The 19,003-nt window shown below is 45.2% G+C and overlaps 8 protein-coding genes across 8 annotated transcripts; 4 read left to right on the top strand and 4 right to left on the bottom strand.

Moving 5' to 3' along the window:
- Positions 1-379: 379 nt before the first annotated feature.
- Positions 380-2,720, bottom strand: C8R40DRAFT_386632 (uncharacterized protein). The gene is made up of 5 exons (XM_046234892.1): positions 2,500-2,720; positions 1,901-2,445; positions 1,311-1,836; positions 1,042-1,258; positions 380-980 (listed from the first exon to the last, which is right to left on the bottom strand). The coding sequence occupies exons 1-5, from the start codon at positions 2,682-2,684 to the stop codon at positions 789-791; spliced, it is 1,665 nt and encodes a 554-aa protein (XP_046084504.1). The 5' UTR covers positions 2,685-2,720; the 3' UTR covers positions 380-788.
- A 77-nt stretch (positions 2,721-2,797) lies between these two features.
- Positions 2,798-4,897, top strand: C8R40DRAFT_1172605 (P-loop containing nucleoside triphosphate hydrolase protein; the record flags this gene model as incomplete). The annotated part of the gene is made up of 3 exons (XM_046231881.1): positions 2,798-3,092; positions 3,149-3,626; positions 3,682-4,897. 3 exons carry the CDS (start codon positions 2,798-2,800, stop codon positions 4,895-4,897), a joined length of 1,989 nt encoding a protein of 662 aa, XP_046084503.1.
- Positions 4,898-5,031: 134 nt separating this feature from the next.
- On the bottom strand, positions 5,032-6,536 carry C8R40DRAFT_1113417 (uncharacterized protein). The gene is made up of 3 exons (XM_046228467.1): positions 6,486-6,536; positions 5,625-6,428; positions 5,032-5,571 (listed from the first exon to the last, which is right to left on the bottom strand). The coding sequence occupies exons 1-3, from the start codon at positions 6,490-6,492 to the stop codon at positions 5,135-5,137; spliced, it is 1,248 nt and encodes a 415-aa protein (XP_046084502.1). The 5' UTR covers positions 6,493-6,536; the 3' UTR covers positions 5,032-5,134.
- A 945-nt stretch (positions 6,537-7,481) lies between these two features.
- Positions 7,482-10,419, top strand: C8R40DRAFT_386230 (SNF2 family N-terminal domain-containing protein). Its single transcript, XM_046234888.1, has 13 exons — positions 7,482-7,978; positions 8,028-8,114; positions 8,169-8,287; positions 8,354-8,431; positions 8,483-8,545; positions 8,620-8,716; positions 8,777-8,921; positions 8,979-9,225; positions 9,281-9,398; positions 9,450-9,673; positions 9,729-9,833; positions 9,893-10,056; positions 10,119-10,419. The coding sequence occupies exons 1-13, from the start codon at positions 7,680-7,682 to the stop codon at positions 10,230-10,232; spliced, it is 1,860 nt and encodes a 619-aa protein (XP_046084501.1). The 5' UTR covers positions 7,482-7,679; the 3' UTR covers positions 10,233-10,419.
- A 108-nt stretch (positions 10,420-10,527) lies between these two features.
- Positions 10,528-12,588, bottom strand: C8R40DRAFT_1161661 (glycosyl transferase family 90-domain-containing protein; the record flags this gene model as incomplete). The annotated part of the gene is made up of 5 exons (XM_046230153.1): positions 10,528-10,606; positions 10,657-10,860; positions 10,922-12,196; positions 12,257-12,447; positions 12,481-12,588. 5 exons carry the CDS (start codon positions 12,586-12,588, stop codon positions 10,528-10,530), a joined length of 1,857 nt encoding a protein of 618 aa, XP_046084500.1.
- Positions 12,589-14,293: 1,705 nt separating this feature from the next.
- C8R40DRAFT_386565 (uncharacterized protein) lies at positions 14,294-14,772 on the top strand. The gene has a single exon (XM_046234891.1). The coding sequence runs from the start codon at positions 14,420-14,422 to the stop codon at positions 14,678-14,680; it is 261 nt and encodes an 86-aa protein (XP_046084499.1). The 5' UTR covers positions 14,294-14,419; the 3' UTR covers positions 14,681-14,772.
- Positions 14,478-17,259, top strand: C8R40DRAFT_386357 (cytochrome P450). The gene is made up of 15 exons (XM_046234889.1): positions 14,478-15,000; positions 15,055-15,132; positions 15,189-15,288; positions 15,348-15,437; positions 15,556-15,793; positions 15,844-15,938; positions 15,992-16,010; positions 16,081-16,270; positions 16,320-16,342; positions 16,390-16,423; positions 16,476-16,500; positions 16,560-16,670; positions 16,738-16,755; positions 16,811-16,945; positions 17,003-17,259. Exons 1-15 carry the CDS (start codon positions 14,787-14,789, stop codon positions 17,052-17,054), a joined length of 1,422 nt encoding a protein of 473 aa, XP_046084498.1. The 5' UTR covers positions 14,478-14,786; the 3' UTR covers positions 17,055-17,259.
- Positions 17,260-17,464: 205 nt separating this feature from the next.
- C8R40DRAFT_1050292 (uncharacterized protein) lies at positions 17,465-18,352 on the bottom strand (the record flags this gene model as incomplete). The annotated part of the gene is made up of 3 exons (XM_046224614.1): positions 17,465-17,801; positions 17,864-18,144; positions 18,200-18,352. The coding sequence occupies 3 exons, from the start codon at positions 18,350-18,352 to the stop codon at positions 17,465-17,467; spliced, it is 771 nt and encodes a 256-aa protein (XP_046084497.1).
- Positions 18,353-19,003: the final 651 nt, after the last annotated feature.

Raw genomic sequence — 19,003 nt, 5'->3', positions numbered from 1 at the left:
TTTATCTACCTGTGATGCAAAATTTTCCTTAGATGCGAAACCTTTTTACCCGCAATTATCCGGCTGACAAGCCAGCTCTTGAAATTCTCCCGTCTTCCGAGATCCTGGGATTTTCCCTAATGCACACTGTAGTCAAGTACACTCCACATTGAGACCTACTGAGGCCGTCGTAGGCCGTCGTATATAATACACATGATAATACTAAGTAAACCTTGCCAACCTGTACACCACCTCCCTGACGTTCATACGACGTTCACATTACATCAATAGGAAGCTTTCCATGGGTATGTACTTTTTCATTTAGGGGGGCCAAGGTGCGTATGGATATAATTAACGTCGTCACGATTCAATATTCGTTTACATAAGTATATACCTGTTAAAGGCCTTATTTTCTCAACGGAATGGTAGTGTGTAATCCAGGTATCCTGTTGAGTGAAATGATTTTCCAAGACTAGCAAGAAGGAACTCAGGACAGCGGAACGTATTTGCGCCCTGCAATAGAAACATTAAAATTTAATTACCCGTAACACAAATTCAGGTGTGGGGCTATTCACGAGACCCGGTTTACAGGCGTCAAGCACAAGCCCTCAAAACTGTATCCCTACATAGCCCTACATACATAGTTGATAGATATGTACATAGATATATTGATATAGTTTGTTCACTACATCGCGATTCGAGTTCAATACTATTCAAAATTAATAATTGCCTCTGATTTGATTCCGTCATCATATCTCCTTGACTGTAGATACTAAAAGTCAGAGTAGAAGTGCAAGACACAATGAGCTTTACAAATCAAGTTCTTGTGTTCCATGTCGAAAATTTATCCAGACTCTCTGCCCCATGAGATGCTTCCGCATTGAATCGTCAACAGACATCCTCAAGGAAGAAATCAACCTGCTGGGATAATTCGCTGGTAGTGTAATGATAGCCCAGGTCCATATTTGACCATGAGAGTCAATACGGAAATCAATTGAACACTACATATTATAATTAGGCATAAGTCGGTTCAGCTAAAGAGGCACACGGATGGAAGCTCACAGATGGGTCCTCACGAAAAGAGTTGAATATGATCTCCAATTGTCGCGACAGCATGACTATACTGTAAACACTGGGTCCTAATTGCTTCCCCTCCCAATCTTTGAACAGTGGCATAGTATCACAGGCTTTGGAAACAATATTTTGAACATGTCCATGGATAACGTCAGGCTCGACCTCGAAAGTTTTACGAGTGAGTTCTACGAGATCCTCGATTGAGCTGGAGACACACAGTCAAAAACCTGAACACATAAGTTTGTACAAGAACTGACTTTTTAAAGCTGAAGGTGGACTTATTTTCCCCGAGATAATTAGCAGTCGAGCCTAGTCTATCCCTCAAAGCGCGAGGTATCGAAGCCAAGGTGAACCAATATGCTACCTGCGAATCGGGCGGGTACATCACCGTTACACGAAGTCCAATACGAGTCTGTCCATCGTCCGTGAGGATCGTGTACCAGGAATCCGCGCGAATAGGGTCCACTTTTGACCGTATGTTATTATGATCATCAATAGAATATGCATGTTCTACCGGAGCCAAAGGAATCACCCAGCAAGCCGAGTCGCCTACAAATCGTGCGGTATCTCGGAACTCAGACCGGGAACGAAGAACGTTCTTTACGGAGGGAGTGGATTCTATATGCCATCCTCGTTTGCTATACTTAGAAAAGGCACGTAGCACGCTCGCTCGTTCATCGTGTAACCTTCCAGTCCGTATAGCAATAGAGCATTTTTCGACGAAAGTGGCATAGGGATAAAGGGCATAGGCGTGGGTGTAAGTGATTACGCTCATAACGCAAGCTTGAAGGATCAAAAGCAGTCAATGATTGCTGATACATCTTTGTGTCCAATTTACTGTACTCACTTGAATGAAATTTCATAATGACTTGGGTGATGTTGTCCTTGCATGTTATAATCTGGATTTTCTTTCCATTAGATGCCCTTATAAAGCTGTATACATCCCATATGTCTTCATCCGAGTAATCATTGTCCAAATCTGGTTCGACATGATTATGTCGTCTTCCTGCTTGGAACGCATGCTGGAACGTTCGTGCTTGGTCTGATCTGGGCGTGTAGTCATATGCAATACTAGTCAAGAAACCAGTCAGCAAGGCGACCTTATCCCAGTCATTAACGACATATAGGTCAAGATCTGAGTCATCAAAGACCGTCAAGTCAAAAAATTGCAATGCAGCAGAGCCGGATATAATGGTGTTTGTTTTGAGTTGGATCAAACGGAACATTTTGATCTCGCCTTCGTTGAAGTACGGACAGAGTATGTGTTCTATGCGATAGGCCTGTCGATTGAACGAAGATACCGCATCATAAGCTTCCTTGTTCGCTAGAGAATATCGATGACGATCAAGGGGTGAAAGTTCACGAAGAATCAAGTTAGAAGCGGTTAGAGGTCTAAAATATCATCATGAGCGCAGCTTTATTTGACGATTTTTCAGAAGTACCTACAATAATCCTTTCCTGTTCTCTATGTCTTCCTTCGTATATAGATGTTTCTTCTTGACAGCAAAGAGTCTGGTTATCCATTGAATATATGTAGAAGAAAATATGAAGTAAAAGACCCAGTAGTTCGGCAAGAAGGAGAACAACATCCTTGGAACCGTGGAAGTCTTTACGTCGTACTTTCGATTCATGATTAGAGCACGTGGGTTGTCTTTTACGCGCTCGCGTGACATGGCTGGACTCCGTGCAGAGGCTCGGTCCGACATCCGGAGCTACAGTATTCTCATCGTTACTCAGGACGACGATGGCCATGGAAAGCTCTTCGTTGACCGAAATGTCTCTTCTCGGCAAGCGTTCTCGTCAGCCCGACGAAATAGAGCAGCTGCAGACACCAGGGCCAACGCCAAATCCAAAACGCACCAAAGGGACGACAACACCGGTGTTCGACGGTAACGGAAACAAGGAGAATATTCCACCTTTAAACCTTACTCCAGTCAACAGCAACAATGCTTCTACGCCCATGAGTAGCAGGGCAGTACGAGCTCTTCGTAGAAGCGCCACTTTGGAAAGTTTTGTCACTCCATCCCCCGCTCGAACTGGTATGTATTGACCACTCGCAAGGCCCTCCTAGCTGAGATTTTTTGATGATCTATAGCTGTTAAGCGGACTGCCTCCTTCTCCACCTCTTTTGCCAACCTTACACTCGCTACACCACCTTCTACGCCGCTTACTTTACTACCCTTACATGCTCGTGCTAGGGCCTTGCTTCGTGCTACCAGCAACAACAGCAATTTTTTCATGCCAGCTCGCGATTCTGAACGCGAAATAATCACAAGATCGATTGCCACATTTTTGAGCCACTCTGGGGCAGACGCGTCCCACAATCTCTACATTTCTGGAGCTCCAGGATGCGGCAAAACTGCACTCATAAATTCCATTCTGGATTCCCTGGAGCTGGATGATACGCGAATAGTCAACGTGAACTGCATGGCTTTGAAAAATATTGCCGCGCTTTGGGATCTTCTCGTCGATGAATTTGATGGCTTATTGCACAAGAAACGAAAATCTGGGATGAAGAGGGGCAATGGCCGCGAGGCTGTAGAGGCATTATTGTACGGAATGTCGACTCGATGGTTCGTGCCTTGACCGTACCACTGAATTTTTATACTTACATGTTGTTATCAATAGCATCCTCGTGCTCGATGAACTGGATCATATCGCTTCCAATCCTCAGTCAATCTCTTCACTGTTGAGCCTTGCCAGATCTGATGGATTGTATGTTATTGGGATCGCCAATACCCATACGCTTACATCTTCTCCCTCATTTTTTACTGATGACATTCGAACTCTTCATTTCTCCCCTTACACATCCGCTCAGCTGCTTCAGATTCTGCAGTCACGTTTGAGTATTCTTACATCTCAATCAAGCTCCGAGTCCGCCCCAGACGATACCTTGAAACAGCTCCTTCCTTTGTCCACTCTGACTCTTCTTACCAAGAAAATTGCTGCACTAACGGGAGATGTTAGAACTTTGTTCGAAGTTCTACGCCGAGCAATCGATCTTGCAGTGACTTCGTCTGCAACCGCCAGAATTGATGACGACAACTTCTTAATTGATGACGACAACTTCTTCGCCGAGGCCGGCCCTGTGTGTTCAGTGACTCCCACACATGTGTTGGCCGCTATTACTCAATCAACAGCAGATCAAACTCCAGTACAGACAGCATTTACATCCACAGCCTCGAACAGTGAAATTGTTCGAAGAGTTACCAGTATAGGTTTCCAAGCGCGATTAGTCCTTCTCTCTGTTCTCGTGGCGGTCAAACGAATTGAGGCTGGTTTGACGATTGACATTTCATCTTCCCGAAATCCGACCCATGGTTCACTCCAAAATGGCCCTGAATTCCTTGCAACCGACAAGGACATTGTTGTGGACGGGTCCCATCTTCACGCATACTACTCCCACATTCTCCGTCGCGGAGGAGACGCGAGTATTTCTAGCCCTGTATCTCGGACCGACTTCTCAGACTTGCTAGGGATGCTCGAGGGGGCTGGCCTGATTGTTTTGGGCCCCTCTCAACTGTCTCCGAAAAAGAAGAGGGTTTGCTTCGGACCGTCTGCATCTTTCGGTAGATCTAGTGCATGGTCTTCTGTGCGTAACGGTGGCACCTTGACCGAGGAGGTGCGGCTTGCGCCGGGTGTTTGGGTGGATGAAGTCTTGAGAGGACTTGGTGCCGGTTTCTCGTCTAATATCAAGGCTTCGCGAGATGTCAACGAGGAAGAGTTGAACACCCTTTGGATGAAGGAAGACACCATCATACGTAAAGAATTGAAGGCAATCGAAAACAAACGGAATGCGCAGGAGGGCAGTCAGATGTTTATTGATGCATCTTTGGATGATTGAACGCTCTGCTAGGTTTAACGTTTTGCATGCACCTATATGCTTATTATGTTTTCAATCATCTTCTTTTCTCGGTTTTGTCAATGAGACATATGCTTACATTTTTCTTAAGGCGCAACAGTAGATAGTTACTAATAATCACACGACTATGTAGTAGCATAACATCGAATGAAAATTCCTTTGAACCATTCGAATGTACAGATTCGCCCAATATCCGCCTCCCACACGCATGAAGAACGGCTACAGACTAGCAACAAATTCTGAGGGCAGTATTGTGGTGGATTTATGACCTGGCGAAGGTCGGTGAAGAACTCGAAGTCGCCCAAGCTCTCGAAGAGGAAGAAATGCTGGATGGACGTTCATATCGTTCATAGTCACAAACATGCTAGACTGCCCCCAGGGAGGAACTTCCAACAACAGGGTAACAGTTTCCAGATATGAGGCTCTACTGAAGACCCCTGCAAGCTGAGCCCACAGGTCACAATGCTGTCCAAGATCAAACAATCCGTAAGTCGAACTGATGACAAAGGATATGTGCCGTATTGACAAAGAATCCATGTTAAGATTGGAGAACATAATTCCTAGATCAGAGAGGTACCGGCCAAGGATGTTAGGCAACACGGGTAGGCAGAGAGTGATTTCGCGTAGAATATTATTCAATAAACAGGGTAGAACACCTGATAACCTGAATTAGCACAAGAGACATTGAAGTTGAAGAAGATGGTCACACCAGAAGGGTCCAACACCTCTGAAGAGTCTAGGTATTTGAGAGACCTCACATTAGCCTCTACCAACCTTACGATATCGGGAGAATGGAAGTGGATAGTATGGGCTACAAGCCGACGAAGTTGCAGCAGCATTGGGAAGAGGTAGTCCATCAGGAGAGAGAAGGTCGCGAAAGGTGATTCATTTTCGTTGAAAAGACAGAAAATTCGGATGGCTGGTAAATGAAGTGGTTTCTCAGGCATATCAAGTGATCTTTCCGTATAGTGGCTGGCTAACGACAACGACAACTCCTCTAATCCGAGCTCTGCGGGGATGGCTCGAAAACATTGAACGATCATTTTGTATGTTGGTATTTCCGTCAATACCAACTTCTTCAACGTAGGGAACCCTGGCAAAGACACATGCTGGAGAAAAGACGGCGCCAATGCACAAGAGAGTGTCAAAGATCGCACTTGAGTGCAGTAGCATAGTACTGCATACAAACTAGCAGAATCATTTCTCTGTGTAACGTACTTGATATGTTTGAAAAGTAACCCACGTCCAGGGTTGGCTAGGATGAAGGACGGAAAGTCGCGAGTATGTCGCACACTGAAGAAATTGAAGAGTGGGGTCCTTGGTGGAGCAGGAGCAACATTTACAGTTACTAAGTCGAATAACATAGGCTGAGCAAGACGCCTCCATGATCGGCAAACAAGGGTACATCTGTCGAGCTGATATGCGTAAAGATATTGCAGTATGAGATGAACTACATCATCTGGAAGCCAGAAAGGATTCGTTTGGTCGTCCCAGAGTTTTATAGGTGTTGCGGCTGTAGTATCTTCAGATTCCCAGAGCCACTGACGTTAAAATATAGGACAATGCTCACTTCTCATGTAGAATGTTGAGAGAGCAGGAGCGATTAGTATTAGGAAATTATGGGAGTCGCACGGAGCCAAAGCTGAAGCTCACCTATAGCTCGGCGTAGAGTAACAGCCGCGCTTTAAACAACAACGACGACGCCTTGAGACCGTCGCTGCTCATTCTTCCCCTCTGAAGATCTGAAGACTTACACATGTGAAAGGGTTTATCTTACTCAGCAGCCAGAATTTGTAGCAATCTGTGTATATGTGCAGTCTCTTTCTCTTCTCATTCATCAACAACCATAGTAATTGTAAGCCACGAACTACATGTAGATCTCTGAACACCTTGAACTCTCAACTCTCATGCAATGATTCAATTCTTTGTTCAGACTGCAAGCACGTGAACGCGGAGGGATCCTTAGTACATGGAAGAACAAAGAACAATACACTTCTTTCAGAGTCTCTCTCAGGTTCTTCGATAACCAGATACTCACCACCCACCCTCTAAATCTCTTCTAACCTTCTTGCACTTTCAGAACGATCTGCCACCTGAGCAGTAAATATGGAACCCCGGTATGTCTACGAGTGCCATTGTAATACATATACCGACGATCCTCACCTGCCTGTGCCACTCAGGTTGGATAACCGTAGCAATTTATACCCAGATATTACTTCCATCAAACACGAAGACTTCCAAAAAACATTCCCAACGAGTAATGCCGTCGTAAGTGAAAAAACAAAGACCCTCTAAGTACGCTGGGCTCAATGCTCCCCCTCTCTTTCAAGCCTCCCAAATCTTGGTCCATCAGATCCAAGCATGTCATATTACCGAACTCATTTTCCGACGATGTGAGGCCACATCCCGTCTTTGTTCCTCCAGAAGAGAATGCGTTCGGCAAATTATCTCACCCAGTCGTCAGCATTGCTCGAATCGAAACACCTAACAAATGGTTTGGCCGATCGAGCCAAGGTTCCTTGAAACCAAACCTACAGCGGCGAGGTGTCAAGGTTGAAGAAGTCGAAGATGAAAACGATTTACCAAGAAGATCTCAATCTGCCAGCCGTTCGGGCCCTCGCAAGTCGGAGCCAAGTTCAAATCTCGAGGATCGAATAAGATCTATGTACTTGAATGAATCTACCCCTCCGAGCACTCCCCCGACTAAAAGAAACAAGAAGCCTCGAAAATCGGAACCAACATTGTCATCTACCTCCTTTGGTAAATGCGTTTTTCTTTTTCCATTTGTGTGATGACCATACCTTTTTCAGGGTCTGATCCTCCGAATTCAAGTTTTCTGAGAGACGCAGGAACTCCGACCGGAAACCGACTCAACTCTGCAAAGCTAGAGCAGGATGCATTGAAGCTATTCGATGAACCCCGATCTCACGACTACCAGAAATTCGACACGGCATTGGGATACTCAAACTACACACTGAAGTTACATCAGGCTTACGCTCGACCATGGATGGCAGGCCGGGAGAGTGATGGTAGGAATGGCGGTATCGTGGCGGATGAGATGGGGTGAGTTTATTGTACTAGTATTCACATACTAGCTCATCATGTCCGATAGTCTTGGAAAAACCTTACAGATGCTTGTTCGCATCAAAGAAGATACGTTAAGAACGATTGCGCGAAGGGAAACCGTGCGCCCGACCCTGTAAGCTTGGCTGTATAATTTGTACTAACATAGTGTACTGAATGTGCCGGCCAGTATTGTTGGACCGAAATCTATCCTCCTGCAGTGGGACGAAGAGATTCGGCGCTTCTTTCTACCTAACGAGGGATTGACTTGTATCATATATCATGGTCATAATCGGGAATCCAAATACAGTAAGTATTGTATAGACTTTTCGAAGCGATAAGGCTCAAAGAATGTCCTTGGACCTTTTTGCGTAGCTCTGACAGATCTCGAGCGAACCGATATAGTGCTTACTACCTACGGAGTTCTGACTATCGATCACCAGTCTACTGAAGGTATCTAGAAGAAATTCATTCTCCGTTACCTGGGTTTTTGAAAATGAACAGCTAGCAAGTGGAAAAAATTATACGGCCTGTTCGGAGTACAACCTTGGCGTCGCATTGTATTAGGTATAAGCACTTGTTTCTCCTCTCGTCTATTTCATCCTAAGCATTAATTCTTTTTTTGTTTCTTCCTTGTTTAGACGAGGCGCACGAGATCCGGAACGCCAGTACACAGAAAGCCAAAGCCGCCTTTGCTGTGAATGCGGAATTTAAATGGTGCTTGACTGGGACTCCGCTGTAATTTTCCGATGTCATTTGGATTACGCGTCCTGCTCATCTTCAATACTTCCCCTCCAGGCAGAACAAGATTCGCGATCTTTTTTCCCTGTTTCATCTACTTCGTGTCGAGAACTTTTCGGACGATGGCTGGTTCAAGAGCAATATCGAATTGCCAATCACGAAAAATACCCTGGATTCCCTGAAAGCTCAAAAATTGCTGAAGGTCATCTTCTGGGGTTTTGGTGATTTTATTTATTCATTGAACAACTTCTGGTTTCAGATTGCCCTCGGTAACACCATGCTACGGCGACTAAAAACTGATGAAGTCAATGGTCAACCCATCCTTGTACTTCCAGAGCTCCGAATTACAATCTGGGATTGTGATCTTTCACCGTCGGAAAGAGAATTTTACGATGCTCTTGAAGCGCGAATGCAAGATATTCTCGAGAGTCTGATAAGCCAGCTAGAACGGGGTGACATCCGCTTTTACAGTGCTGCTTGGGTACTTCTTTTGCGTCTACGGCAAGGTAAGAGGCTAGACTATGTCATTCCAATTGGTGCTTTTCTCATTAAGATCTCCAGCTTGTATACACCCTGCTCTACTAGTGCAAAATCTCGAGCGTGCTGTTGAAGATGTCGGTGCAAAAGATGAACGTGACGTTTTGAAAGAGGACAACAGATGCCCATTGTGCAGAAATCGGTATGTTATTTTGTGTCGTAAGCATACACCATTTGATGTTTATTCAATAAGGAATGAGTCGACTGCGCATAAGAAAGCATGCGGGCGATACATCGAGATGGCCAAATATCTTTCAAAAACCCAACCTTCGACAAAAATCACCATCACTCTCAACATCTTGCGCGAAATCAAAGCTCGACCTGGAAAGGAGAAAACAATAATCTTCTCCCAGTTTACCTCAATGCTGAATCTCATCGAGCCCTTCCTACAAAGACAGGGTATACGTTTCTCCCGACGTAAGGCTTTTCTGGGACTTTTGGTATGCAAAGTTCGTCTGACCATTGTTTCTAGTCGACGGAACGATGGATATGAACAAGCGCAAGGAGAAACTGAAGGCGATCAAAACTGACCCCAACGTCACTGTCATATTGGTGTCATTAATGGCAGGAGGGACAGGTATGGCTACAGGATTTATAGTATGAGCTGCGTTCCGTTTAATATTGTGTTTCTCGCAGGACTTAATCTCACAGAATGCAACAATGTCATCCTGTTTGATTTGTGGTGGAATCCTGCTGTTGAAGAGCAGGCTTTTGCTCGTGCACATCGCATGGGACAAACTAGGACCGTCAACGTTTACAAGCTCGTTACGAAGGACACCGTTGAAAGACGAATTATGGAAGTAAGCGTATTTCTTTTCGTGTTCTGCATTCGCGATGTATGTACATCATTTTCCTTGATTAGCTACAGGACAAAAAGAAGAAGCTTGCAATGGAAACATTAGATCAGGGTGAGATCGAGAATATGAAGAAACTATCGAAGGACGAAATTTTGCGTTTGTTGGCTTGTCATATTTAGAATATCTGATTAATGGCAAGAAGTCTGAAGGTTGATATAATTCTATGTGTGGGAAGGTAGGTATGGTATGGAAGCAGAAATCTATCTCTATGTTTTGGATAAAGCTACAACACACGAAGCAAACGGAAAGGACAGTGAGTGGGTTATTGCACAAAGGGTATGAGCAGACAGGTGACAACATTTGAAAGAGCAACAAAGGTAATCCACACGGTTTATTGAGATGACAACAAGATTCGAGACAAAAGTTGAAGAACGAACTGGATATACAGGAGAGTGAAAAGATGGATGAATTAAGCTAGAATTTCGATGCCCAATGATTGAATGACATCGCTTCTCGATCTGTGCTCATAACACGAGCGTATTCTAGTAAAAGCCTACGGAGAGACATCAGAGATAATGGCGATTGCCAGACATCGAAACTGACCGGAAATTATAAGCAACCAAGTCTTCCTGTCTCCAGAAGGTATGACTCCAAACCCTTCCAGCTTCGCCAATTTTCTGCGCCAGATCATCGTGCCCAAAGTCACCATTAAGATCGCCACGGAAGAAGGAAAAAGCGTCCCAAAGATCGGAAAGGTCAATCTGTACAGGGACGTAATGGACCCAAGGCTGAATGCGGTCGGTGAACCTGGAAAGTCAATTCGATGATCGGTGAAATAGGTAATGGGCCAAGTTAAAATGAGACATACCATTCAGGATAAATAGTTGCTTTGAATATACATGACGAAGTGGTAATAAGGCGCTTGAAACGAGAAGACCAAGCGTTTCCGTCTATGTCCAGAATGTACTTGAATTTGCCTGCATCCACGAAGTTGGCTCTTTTCCGCCATTCAAACATGTCCTGTAGCTGGCCGCAACTACCGTCTTCTTCTTCACAACCGATTGGCTTCCCAGTGAAAGAGATATCCAACATCGCAGGCACCCATCGCGCCTTTTCTACCACCGTGCCTTCACCAATCCGTTCGCCCTCCTTCACACCCAAACCAAGGATTCTCAAATCCGAATAAAGGTTATGATGTGCCCACTCCATCATCTTGATACGATGCGAGAGACGCCATGGAATACTTTTCGAATAATGTATACCGGTGTTGGCCCCGCGCCAATGCAGCCGTTCATCTACTTTATCTTCCCAAGCAGGATTTGCGCCTAATGGAAGATCGCGGAACCAGTTCATGGGATTTGCAGAAATGATATCGTGGTGCAGTACCGAAGGGCTGAAGCTAAATATTGGAATTAGGGAATTTCGGGGTTCAACGCCTTTACCAAATTTGACAAACTGTCCGTGTTGACGGAGGAGGTGTGGATTATTACAAGGGTCCATGGCTGCACGATGGTCGTAAATGAATGTGCGGGTATGGGAAGGAGACATAGGGTCTCCATTGGGCCAAAGATGGGTGGGATAGGGAGCATCAAAGTCGATAGGCGTGGTCGAAGCAGGCGATGTCGGGTCGCAGGCTGTGAGCCAGCCATGGTAGGGGTCATCCAGGGGAGGTGCGTCGAGGATAGAAAAGGCTGGCAGAAAAGATGATATGAGGCATAGTTCGATATATATCCAGAACGAGGGGGTCTTACTCTTTCCTTCCTGCGCGTGTGCAACGGCTTTTAACCAAAGATTCCGATTTGTCAACATTTCAGGACTGTCGTGTGGGTTAAACGTAGCTCGAAAGGGTGGGATGTATTTATCGACGCCAGCTTCTCTAAGCATCTCCATGATCATTTTTCCGCCTTCAGCCATGTCGTAATCTACTGAAGCATTGTGTGGTAGCGAATAGTTCAAAAGGGTGATAGAATCCTTCAGGTTGAGCTTTCCCAAAGTGTAGGTATCGCACTCTGGCAAGACTTCATGCGCGAACTCGATGGTTTGAAGGTCCTGAGGTTTGATACCCCAATATGCCTCGAGATCTCTGTCGATCTGGTCGTACTCGTCGGGTAGCTGGACATTATTATCTTCGACATATTGCCACCTTTATTTTTATCGGCGAATGTTAAAACGCGATCCAGCTGACGCGAACGCAAAAACTGACCACTTATCGAACCCCAAAGGGGGTTTTCGGCCATACCGCCTTTCATACTCGATAACAGCCTCATGCAGGCTGCGACTGGCGCTCTTTAATTTTGCCTTCCAAGCAGCCTCACTCTGCTCGATCAAATCGAAAATCGGATGTTGACCATTAGGGTTGACCTCGAGCAAGCCGTTGGAATAAAACTTATGTTTCTTCAAAGCAGCTCTATGATCCTCCCAGCTAACCTTCTGATAACCCTTCGCGTCCTTTTTCCGTTCATCAGAGCCCAAAGCTAAACGAGGCATCTCCGTTCTGGACTTTTTTGGAGGCTGTAGCCAAGCAGTAGTGCGCATGACTGTGATGGGCTCCAGAAAAGTTTTCATACCAATGTTGGATATATTCTCTCCATGAAGAATGCTCCGAATATAGTTTGCGAATAAACAAACCAAGCAAAGGGCAGATACAAGGACGAATCGCCTGCGACTAGACCGCCGTGCGATACGAGAGATATTTGGCGACAGCATCGAGGCAACAAGGAAGGCGAACTCGTCGAGAACGAAGACGAGACGCTGGAGAAAGAGAAAGAGTGAAGAAGAAATTGAAGTCTCCGATGGTCTAACAGGGTCTAACACAGAGGAGTAAACGCGTTAATATCAGGAGAGGTGTCGATCACGCGTAATAATTGCCGAGACAGCATGTCAGCGCTCAGCGCTCAACGCCGAGCCTGGTCAAGAACGGTTGAAGAGTCACGAAGTAAAAGAGCTGCAAAGAAGATATGTCAGTCAGCGACCCTTCCATTTTAACATGAAACTCGCCACAACGTCTACCATCCGTCACTGAGCTTCATTCGGAGTAAGGATTTCGAGGATTAATCTGAGAACCGATACGTCCAGCTTTTCATGATAAACTGTCTCATTACGCTGGAACAGGCTGAACTACCGTGAAAAAGAGAAAAAGTTGAATGACTGACGGGCCGGTAGCGTGTATCAGGGCCGATTAACGGCAGACGTATAGCCCAGACGAGACTGCTAGCTGTCCCCAGACGGTCTCAGACGTAGCATAATAATTAGTCCTCAATTGCTTGCTGGGCAGATAAAGAATGCGAACTACAGTAGCTCCTTCGTATATACATACTAGCTCTGCATCTCGTAACAGCTTGTAACCTAGAAGTCAGATTTACTGTATTTCTCTTGATCCAGTTGATTAATTTCTAACATTGAAAGCACCCAAAATTCGCATCCGCTGAAGTATCGGTGGCCCAGTAATCTCAACAGTCAGTATAAAACCCACTTATTTAGACCGATCTCTATCGTTCGTAAACACTAGGCTTTGTTTGACCTAGAGCTGGAGAAATGTCGATGCAAGAGCGTAGCAGTAGTTACATACTATGTCTCCAGTACTGAAGAGCCACCGTAAAAGTATTCACCGCAAATGTCCTTCAGCGTAGCGAAATTCAGGTTTGGCAGAAGAGCAATCTGCAACAGATGGGACTGAGGACAGGCGCTGACAGGCGCTAGATAAATATAACGTCGCGAGAAGGTTGCGCGCGGAAAATTTGCATGGCGCCAGACTAACGCCACAGCAGTACTACAGCATGTGGCATAGTATCATGAAAGCTATAGAACGCGATATGAATTCCCGTATCAACCTTGGTCCTATCATAAAGTGCAACGCCGGGAAACGATGAAGAGGAGAGGTGTCCATATTTGGTAAGTAGTCCGCATGTAGCGCTTGACTGTACCACCATATTGTTTCAATACATAGATTGTCCCTGGGTTGTACAATCCGGGCCTCAGACTTACCTCGCAAAATCTATATGGTCTAATAGGGTCTAATTGATTTGGGCAAGGTAGAGTTGGAATTACGCTTCATTCTGCGAGCTCATTCTCAATTTTCGTATTAAGGTTTTGCGACATGCAACCGTTTTAACATTGGGTGTGGCAAATGCGAGGCAGAGTAGTCTCGACAGGGTTCGAAGGCGCCTCGGAAACAACACGACTTTCACCAAAAGCGGCAGAATAGTCACATCCCAAACTACAACAAGAATCAAAGCAAGGCGGAGCTCACTACAAATATATGGCAACCAGCCTGGCTGGAGCTTTTAGTCGGCTCCAAGTCTGAGTCCGGCATGTACTAAGTTAATACACAATGAACCGTACGAGATGACATAGCTTCTGCCTCACAATGCATGGCTTCAATGTGGAATGTGGAAGAGTATATTGTGCATACTTTTTATTTGGTAAATCACCCATCTTCGGCTCTTTCTTTCAAGTCCTCAAATTTTGGGCCCTAACTATACGGACATATTACTCTGTTAGAAGAGTCAAAACCATCTTTTACTTGTACGTTCAGGTTTTTACTTGCACTTGTGTACAGCGTCCTTTCTCTTTGCGGACTCCAGAGCTGTCGAAGTATCTCTTCACTGCCATCTCTGATTGTTTGTAGGCAAAGGAGTTCAGGGGCACAACGAATTCAGCGCTTTGCCCTTCATCTTAGATCGGGTATTGCCTATTACCCCTAGCGCCATAAAAAGGCAGAGCAGCTGGATTTTATGGATTTCTCTAGTATGGCACTTCCATTGTATATCTACACTCTCTTTGGATTAGTACCTTTCTTTGCCCTTGTGCGATGGAAAGCGTACAGGACACTTCGAAAGGCCGCACCTTCTCCCCCTGGACCTCCTGGACTACCTTTCTTAGGCACTGTTTCAATGTTGTGGGAGAGGAAACCCTGGTTGCGTTTCATGGAATGGAAGGACGAATATGGTGTGTTACTCGTTCCACTCGCAGTTTAACTTTCTATTATAATCCAGCCTACAGGTCCTGTCGTTCAACTGAAGATCCTAGGTAGAACAATCGTGGTCCTTAATACACATGAAGCTGCGTTCGATCTTTTGTGTTAGTTCGAGTAATTGCCTACTCTTTACAGTTGATCATGGAAGATTTTTTTCCAGGCTGTCGCAACAAGATTTATAACGGTCGGCCACGATCTATCTTAATTAGCGAGATGATGACTGGAGGGCTTGCGTTTCCTTTGGTGGATTATGGCGAGCTGTATGTATGCATTTAGTGCATTTATGTTGTAACTGACATCCCTGGTCTACGGAACGCAGCTGGAAAGGGCATCGTCGTGCTGCGCAAACCGTATTAAGTTCGCGCGCGGTTGAACAGTATCATGATAACCAAGAGCGTCACTCCGAAAGGCTGGTGCAATCTCTATTACAGGATTCAGAAGCGTGGTCTGAACATGTCAAGGAGTGCGTCTCACATTTGTTTTATTCTCATTGCTAACATTAAAATGTGACGTAGTTCTCTATACAGCCTATTTTGTTCAGTGGGGTACGGAGACGCGAACAAGGACAAGGCCTCGTACCATATACGCAACTTCATCGGGCGTATCGTGCATGCGGCTATCCCAGGTTCTGCGGTGACAGACTTTTTCCCTTTACTATCACGTTTGCCAAGTTGGTTGTTGCCTTCAAAAGGTCGTCATTTAGCGCAATTCCAAGCTGACAATGAAGAGTTTGTGAGACTAGTATCAAAGTCCCAATTAGAAATGGTAAGCCATTCTTTTCAAATGCCTCATGTTTTGTCTGTTCATGTGAGCAGCCAGGAGGAGATTCAATGACCGCCAATCTCCTTGCAAACCGAGGCACAGACCAAATGATGTTCCGTGAAATCGCCTGGCTTATTGCAGTTCTGTGGTTCGTTATTCTCTCTCATGAATTATAGCAACTCATCGAGAGTGTCAATGTAGTGCAATAGGCGGGGAAGTGGCATGTACCTTCTGAATTCTTGTTACCCAGAGTCGTTCCTTACCCTATTTTTGGCCTTATTTTCATACAGACTTCGTCTGTGCTTCCTGTCTTTGTACTTGCAATGGCGCTTTATCCAGCTGTTCAACAGCGCGCGCAAAAAGAAATCGACAGTGTTGTTGGAAAAGGTCGATTTCCGACATTTCAGGACCGAAATAAGTTGCCCTATGTTCAGGCAATTGTGCGCGAAGTTCTGAGATGGCGTCCAATAGGACCAATCGGTGAGAGTAAACTCATTCCCACGTTATCGGTGTTGAACTCAGTGTTTAGGTTTTCCGAGATGCTGCCTTCAGGTGTGCTTTATGCCTTCTGTAGCCCAATCGAGACTAAAAATTTGCAGGATGATTTATACAAAGGTTATTTGATACAGGCAGGTGCGTAGATGTCTTTCTGGAAAAAATACACTGTACCATGCAGTGAAAGCAGGTTCTATCGTTGTGCCGAATATATGGTAAGATGCCCTTCAGTTAGTTGTCAGCAATGCTCTATATATGTACTACCCTTGGTTAGGGCCATGAACCGAGACCCACATCTATATCGCGACTGTGACAAGTTTCATCCAGAAAGGTTTTTAGATTTCAAAGGCGACGTCCCAGGGGCACTTGGACAAGGTCACGTTTCGTACGTTTATTCGAAAAGTAGTAAGCTTTGTACCATTCTGACCCCTATTGTCTGGTTGCTGCTATAGGTATGGCTTTGGAGACCGGTGAAGAAATTTCAGCCTCCCACAGAAAATTCCGCCCTGATTTCCACCACTACAGAATTTGTAGCGGTATGCATATCGCCGATGATGCATTATTTATCAACATTGCAGCTATTCTACATGCCTGTGATATCCGAGAATCTCCGAATTCACCTTTAGCGAAGGATGTCTTTGAAGACTTTGGGATCGTAACGTGAGTCTACTGCGGTAACTTGACGTTGAACCTCTTTCTTTATGCAACATCTCTTAGGCGGCCTGGACCCTTCCCATGTCAAATCACAGCACGCAGTACCAATATTTAGACCAATGTTTTCGACGCTCCCTTTATATTTAAAACATCGAAGCTATATTGTGTATTGGATCTTATCTGGACCATCTTTATTTGTACTTAGTCATCGTCATCTAATCACCTCTGTAAAGAAAGTCTGTATAGTTTACGCTACCAAGGTTTCGAGTCCTTGCATCAAACATTATAAGTGACTAATAAGGGACTAAGCTGGACTAGGATTCCCCAAGGTTCCGGGAGCGATGTCGTATGAGGCGGACGGACCCGGTGTTGGACCCCAAAGACGGGGCCGTGTATCTATCTATATACTATAAAGTTTTCGAACAGTGCAAGGGGTTGACAAGCACGAAATCTATAATTTTAGACGATGCAACGCTCTATACGACACCCTAATATCCGGAACCTCATGTAACTCGAATATCACTTTTACACAGAATCCACGAATTTCTCCAAAAGTTCATTCAGCTCTATTCGACTCTGCATTCCTTCATCCCAGCTTCTCCACATTTCCTCTCCTAATCTTTCGAAATTCGATCTTACTATCCGTCCTTCTTCACCCTTAAGTTTTTCGAGCAACCCCTCCACCTCCGCCTTGACTGCCTCGACAGTAAAAGTAGGTTGATAGGCAGTGCCCTCGAAACGCAATAACGGTTTTGTACCGTTTTCGCCAGAACGCACTTCGATCAACTCGAAGGCTGCTTTATGGCTCAGACTAAGAACAGCGGCGTTGACCGGCTGATCAGCGCCCATAGGCCAGAAAATTCTGAAAAAGTAAACGAAGTTGGGAAAAGACGGCCATCGCTCCAAAATAATAATGATACTCACAATGGGACTTTGTGCTCAAACGACTCTTGGATACTATTCCAACCTCCGTGAGTGATAAACCACCCTGTCACTTCGTGTTGTAGAATAGTCTCTTGTGGACTCCAAACCATTTCCATCGCAATTCCGCTGTTTTTGATTGATGCGAGGAATTCATCGGAAAGATTTGTAGCCAAAGGAGATGAATGAGAAAAAATAAAAGGTGTCTGGTTCGCAAGAAGTGTTTCGATGAGGGCAGTCAACTTTTCCTGTTCAGGTGGCCAGAAAAACGTGCCAAATGATATCTGGTGGCAATGTCACAGCAATTTTCAGTGCAAATGCAAAAGCGGAAGGACGCACGTATATAAGCGATTTGGTCCCAAATCGTTCTTTTATAGCATCTAGAAAGAGCAATATATCCGTGTCGCCACCTTGTTGACCCTTTTGTTGGGGAAGAGATAGAGGAGCCAAGGCATAAGTAGGTTTCCCAATGCCTGACAACCACTCTTTCATGGCTTCCATTGATTCCCTTTCGTACACGGAATTTGATACAGTGATAACCCCATCACCTACAAGCGTGTATATCTGACCAAGCCTTTCAAGTGGTGCTTCTGGTAGAAGACTCTGCAAAGAGATCAGAAGGCAATTCCAAGGCAATTTCTGTGGTTCACGACACCTAACGTACAATTTGGGGTCGCCATTCATGTTCGTACATCGGAGGCATGCCGGGGACCATAGTCTTCTTGAGAACGGTGGAGGTAGTCTAGGCCGGCGATTGAGTCCAAGGGCAAGCTCATGGTTTGGACAAACTTACTGCCAGCAGTGGTTGGGGAACAGACTTTTCTTCCTCTCTTGGTGGTACAAACAATTGTGCTCTTGCCAGTTTGAGTCCAGCTTCAGTTTCAATGGATGGATCGGCAGCTCCTCCGAATGATATAGGTCCACAGAGCCCAAGATAAGGCCCAGAAGGTGCGGAAATCCAGGTTATGATTGGGACCTCTTTCTGCGACGTAGCATGCATAGATTCCCATGCATATGATGCAAATGGCTGTGGTTAAAACGCGTCATCATTAGGACACTAGAACATGATTGTGAAAGACATACATCGATAATGGCTACGGCGGGACGAGGCAGTCCGGAGAATGTTTTGCCTGAAGATTTGCA

The sequence above is a fragment of the Lentinula edodes genome (assembly GCF_021015755.1).
Source record: "Lentinula edodes strain Le(Bin) 0899 ss11 chromosome Unknown C8R40scaffold_26, whole genome shotgun sequence".
Classification (NCBI taxonomy): Eukaryota; Fungi; Basidiomycota; class Agaricomycetes; order Agaricales; family Omphalotaceae; genus Lentinula; species Lentinula edodes.
The sequence above is the reverse complement of the archived record's forward strand: the minus strand, read 5'-3'. Positions and strand labels throughout refer to the sequence as shown.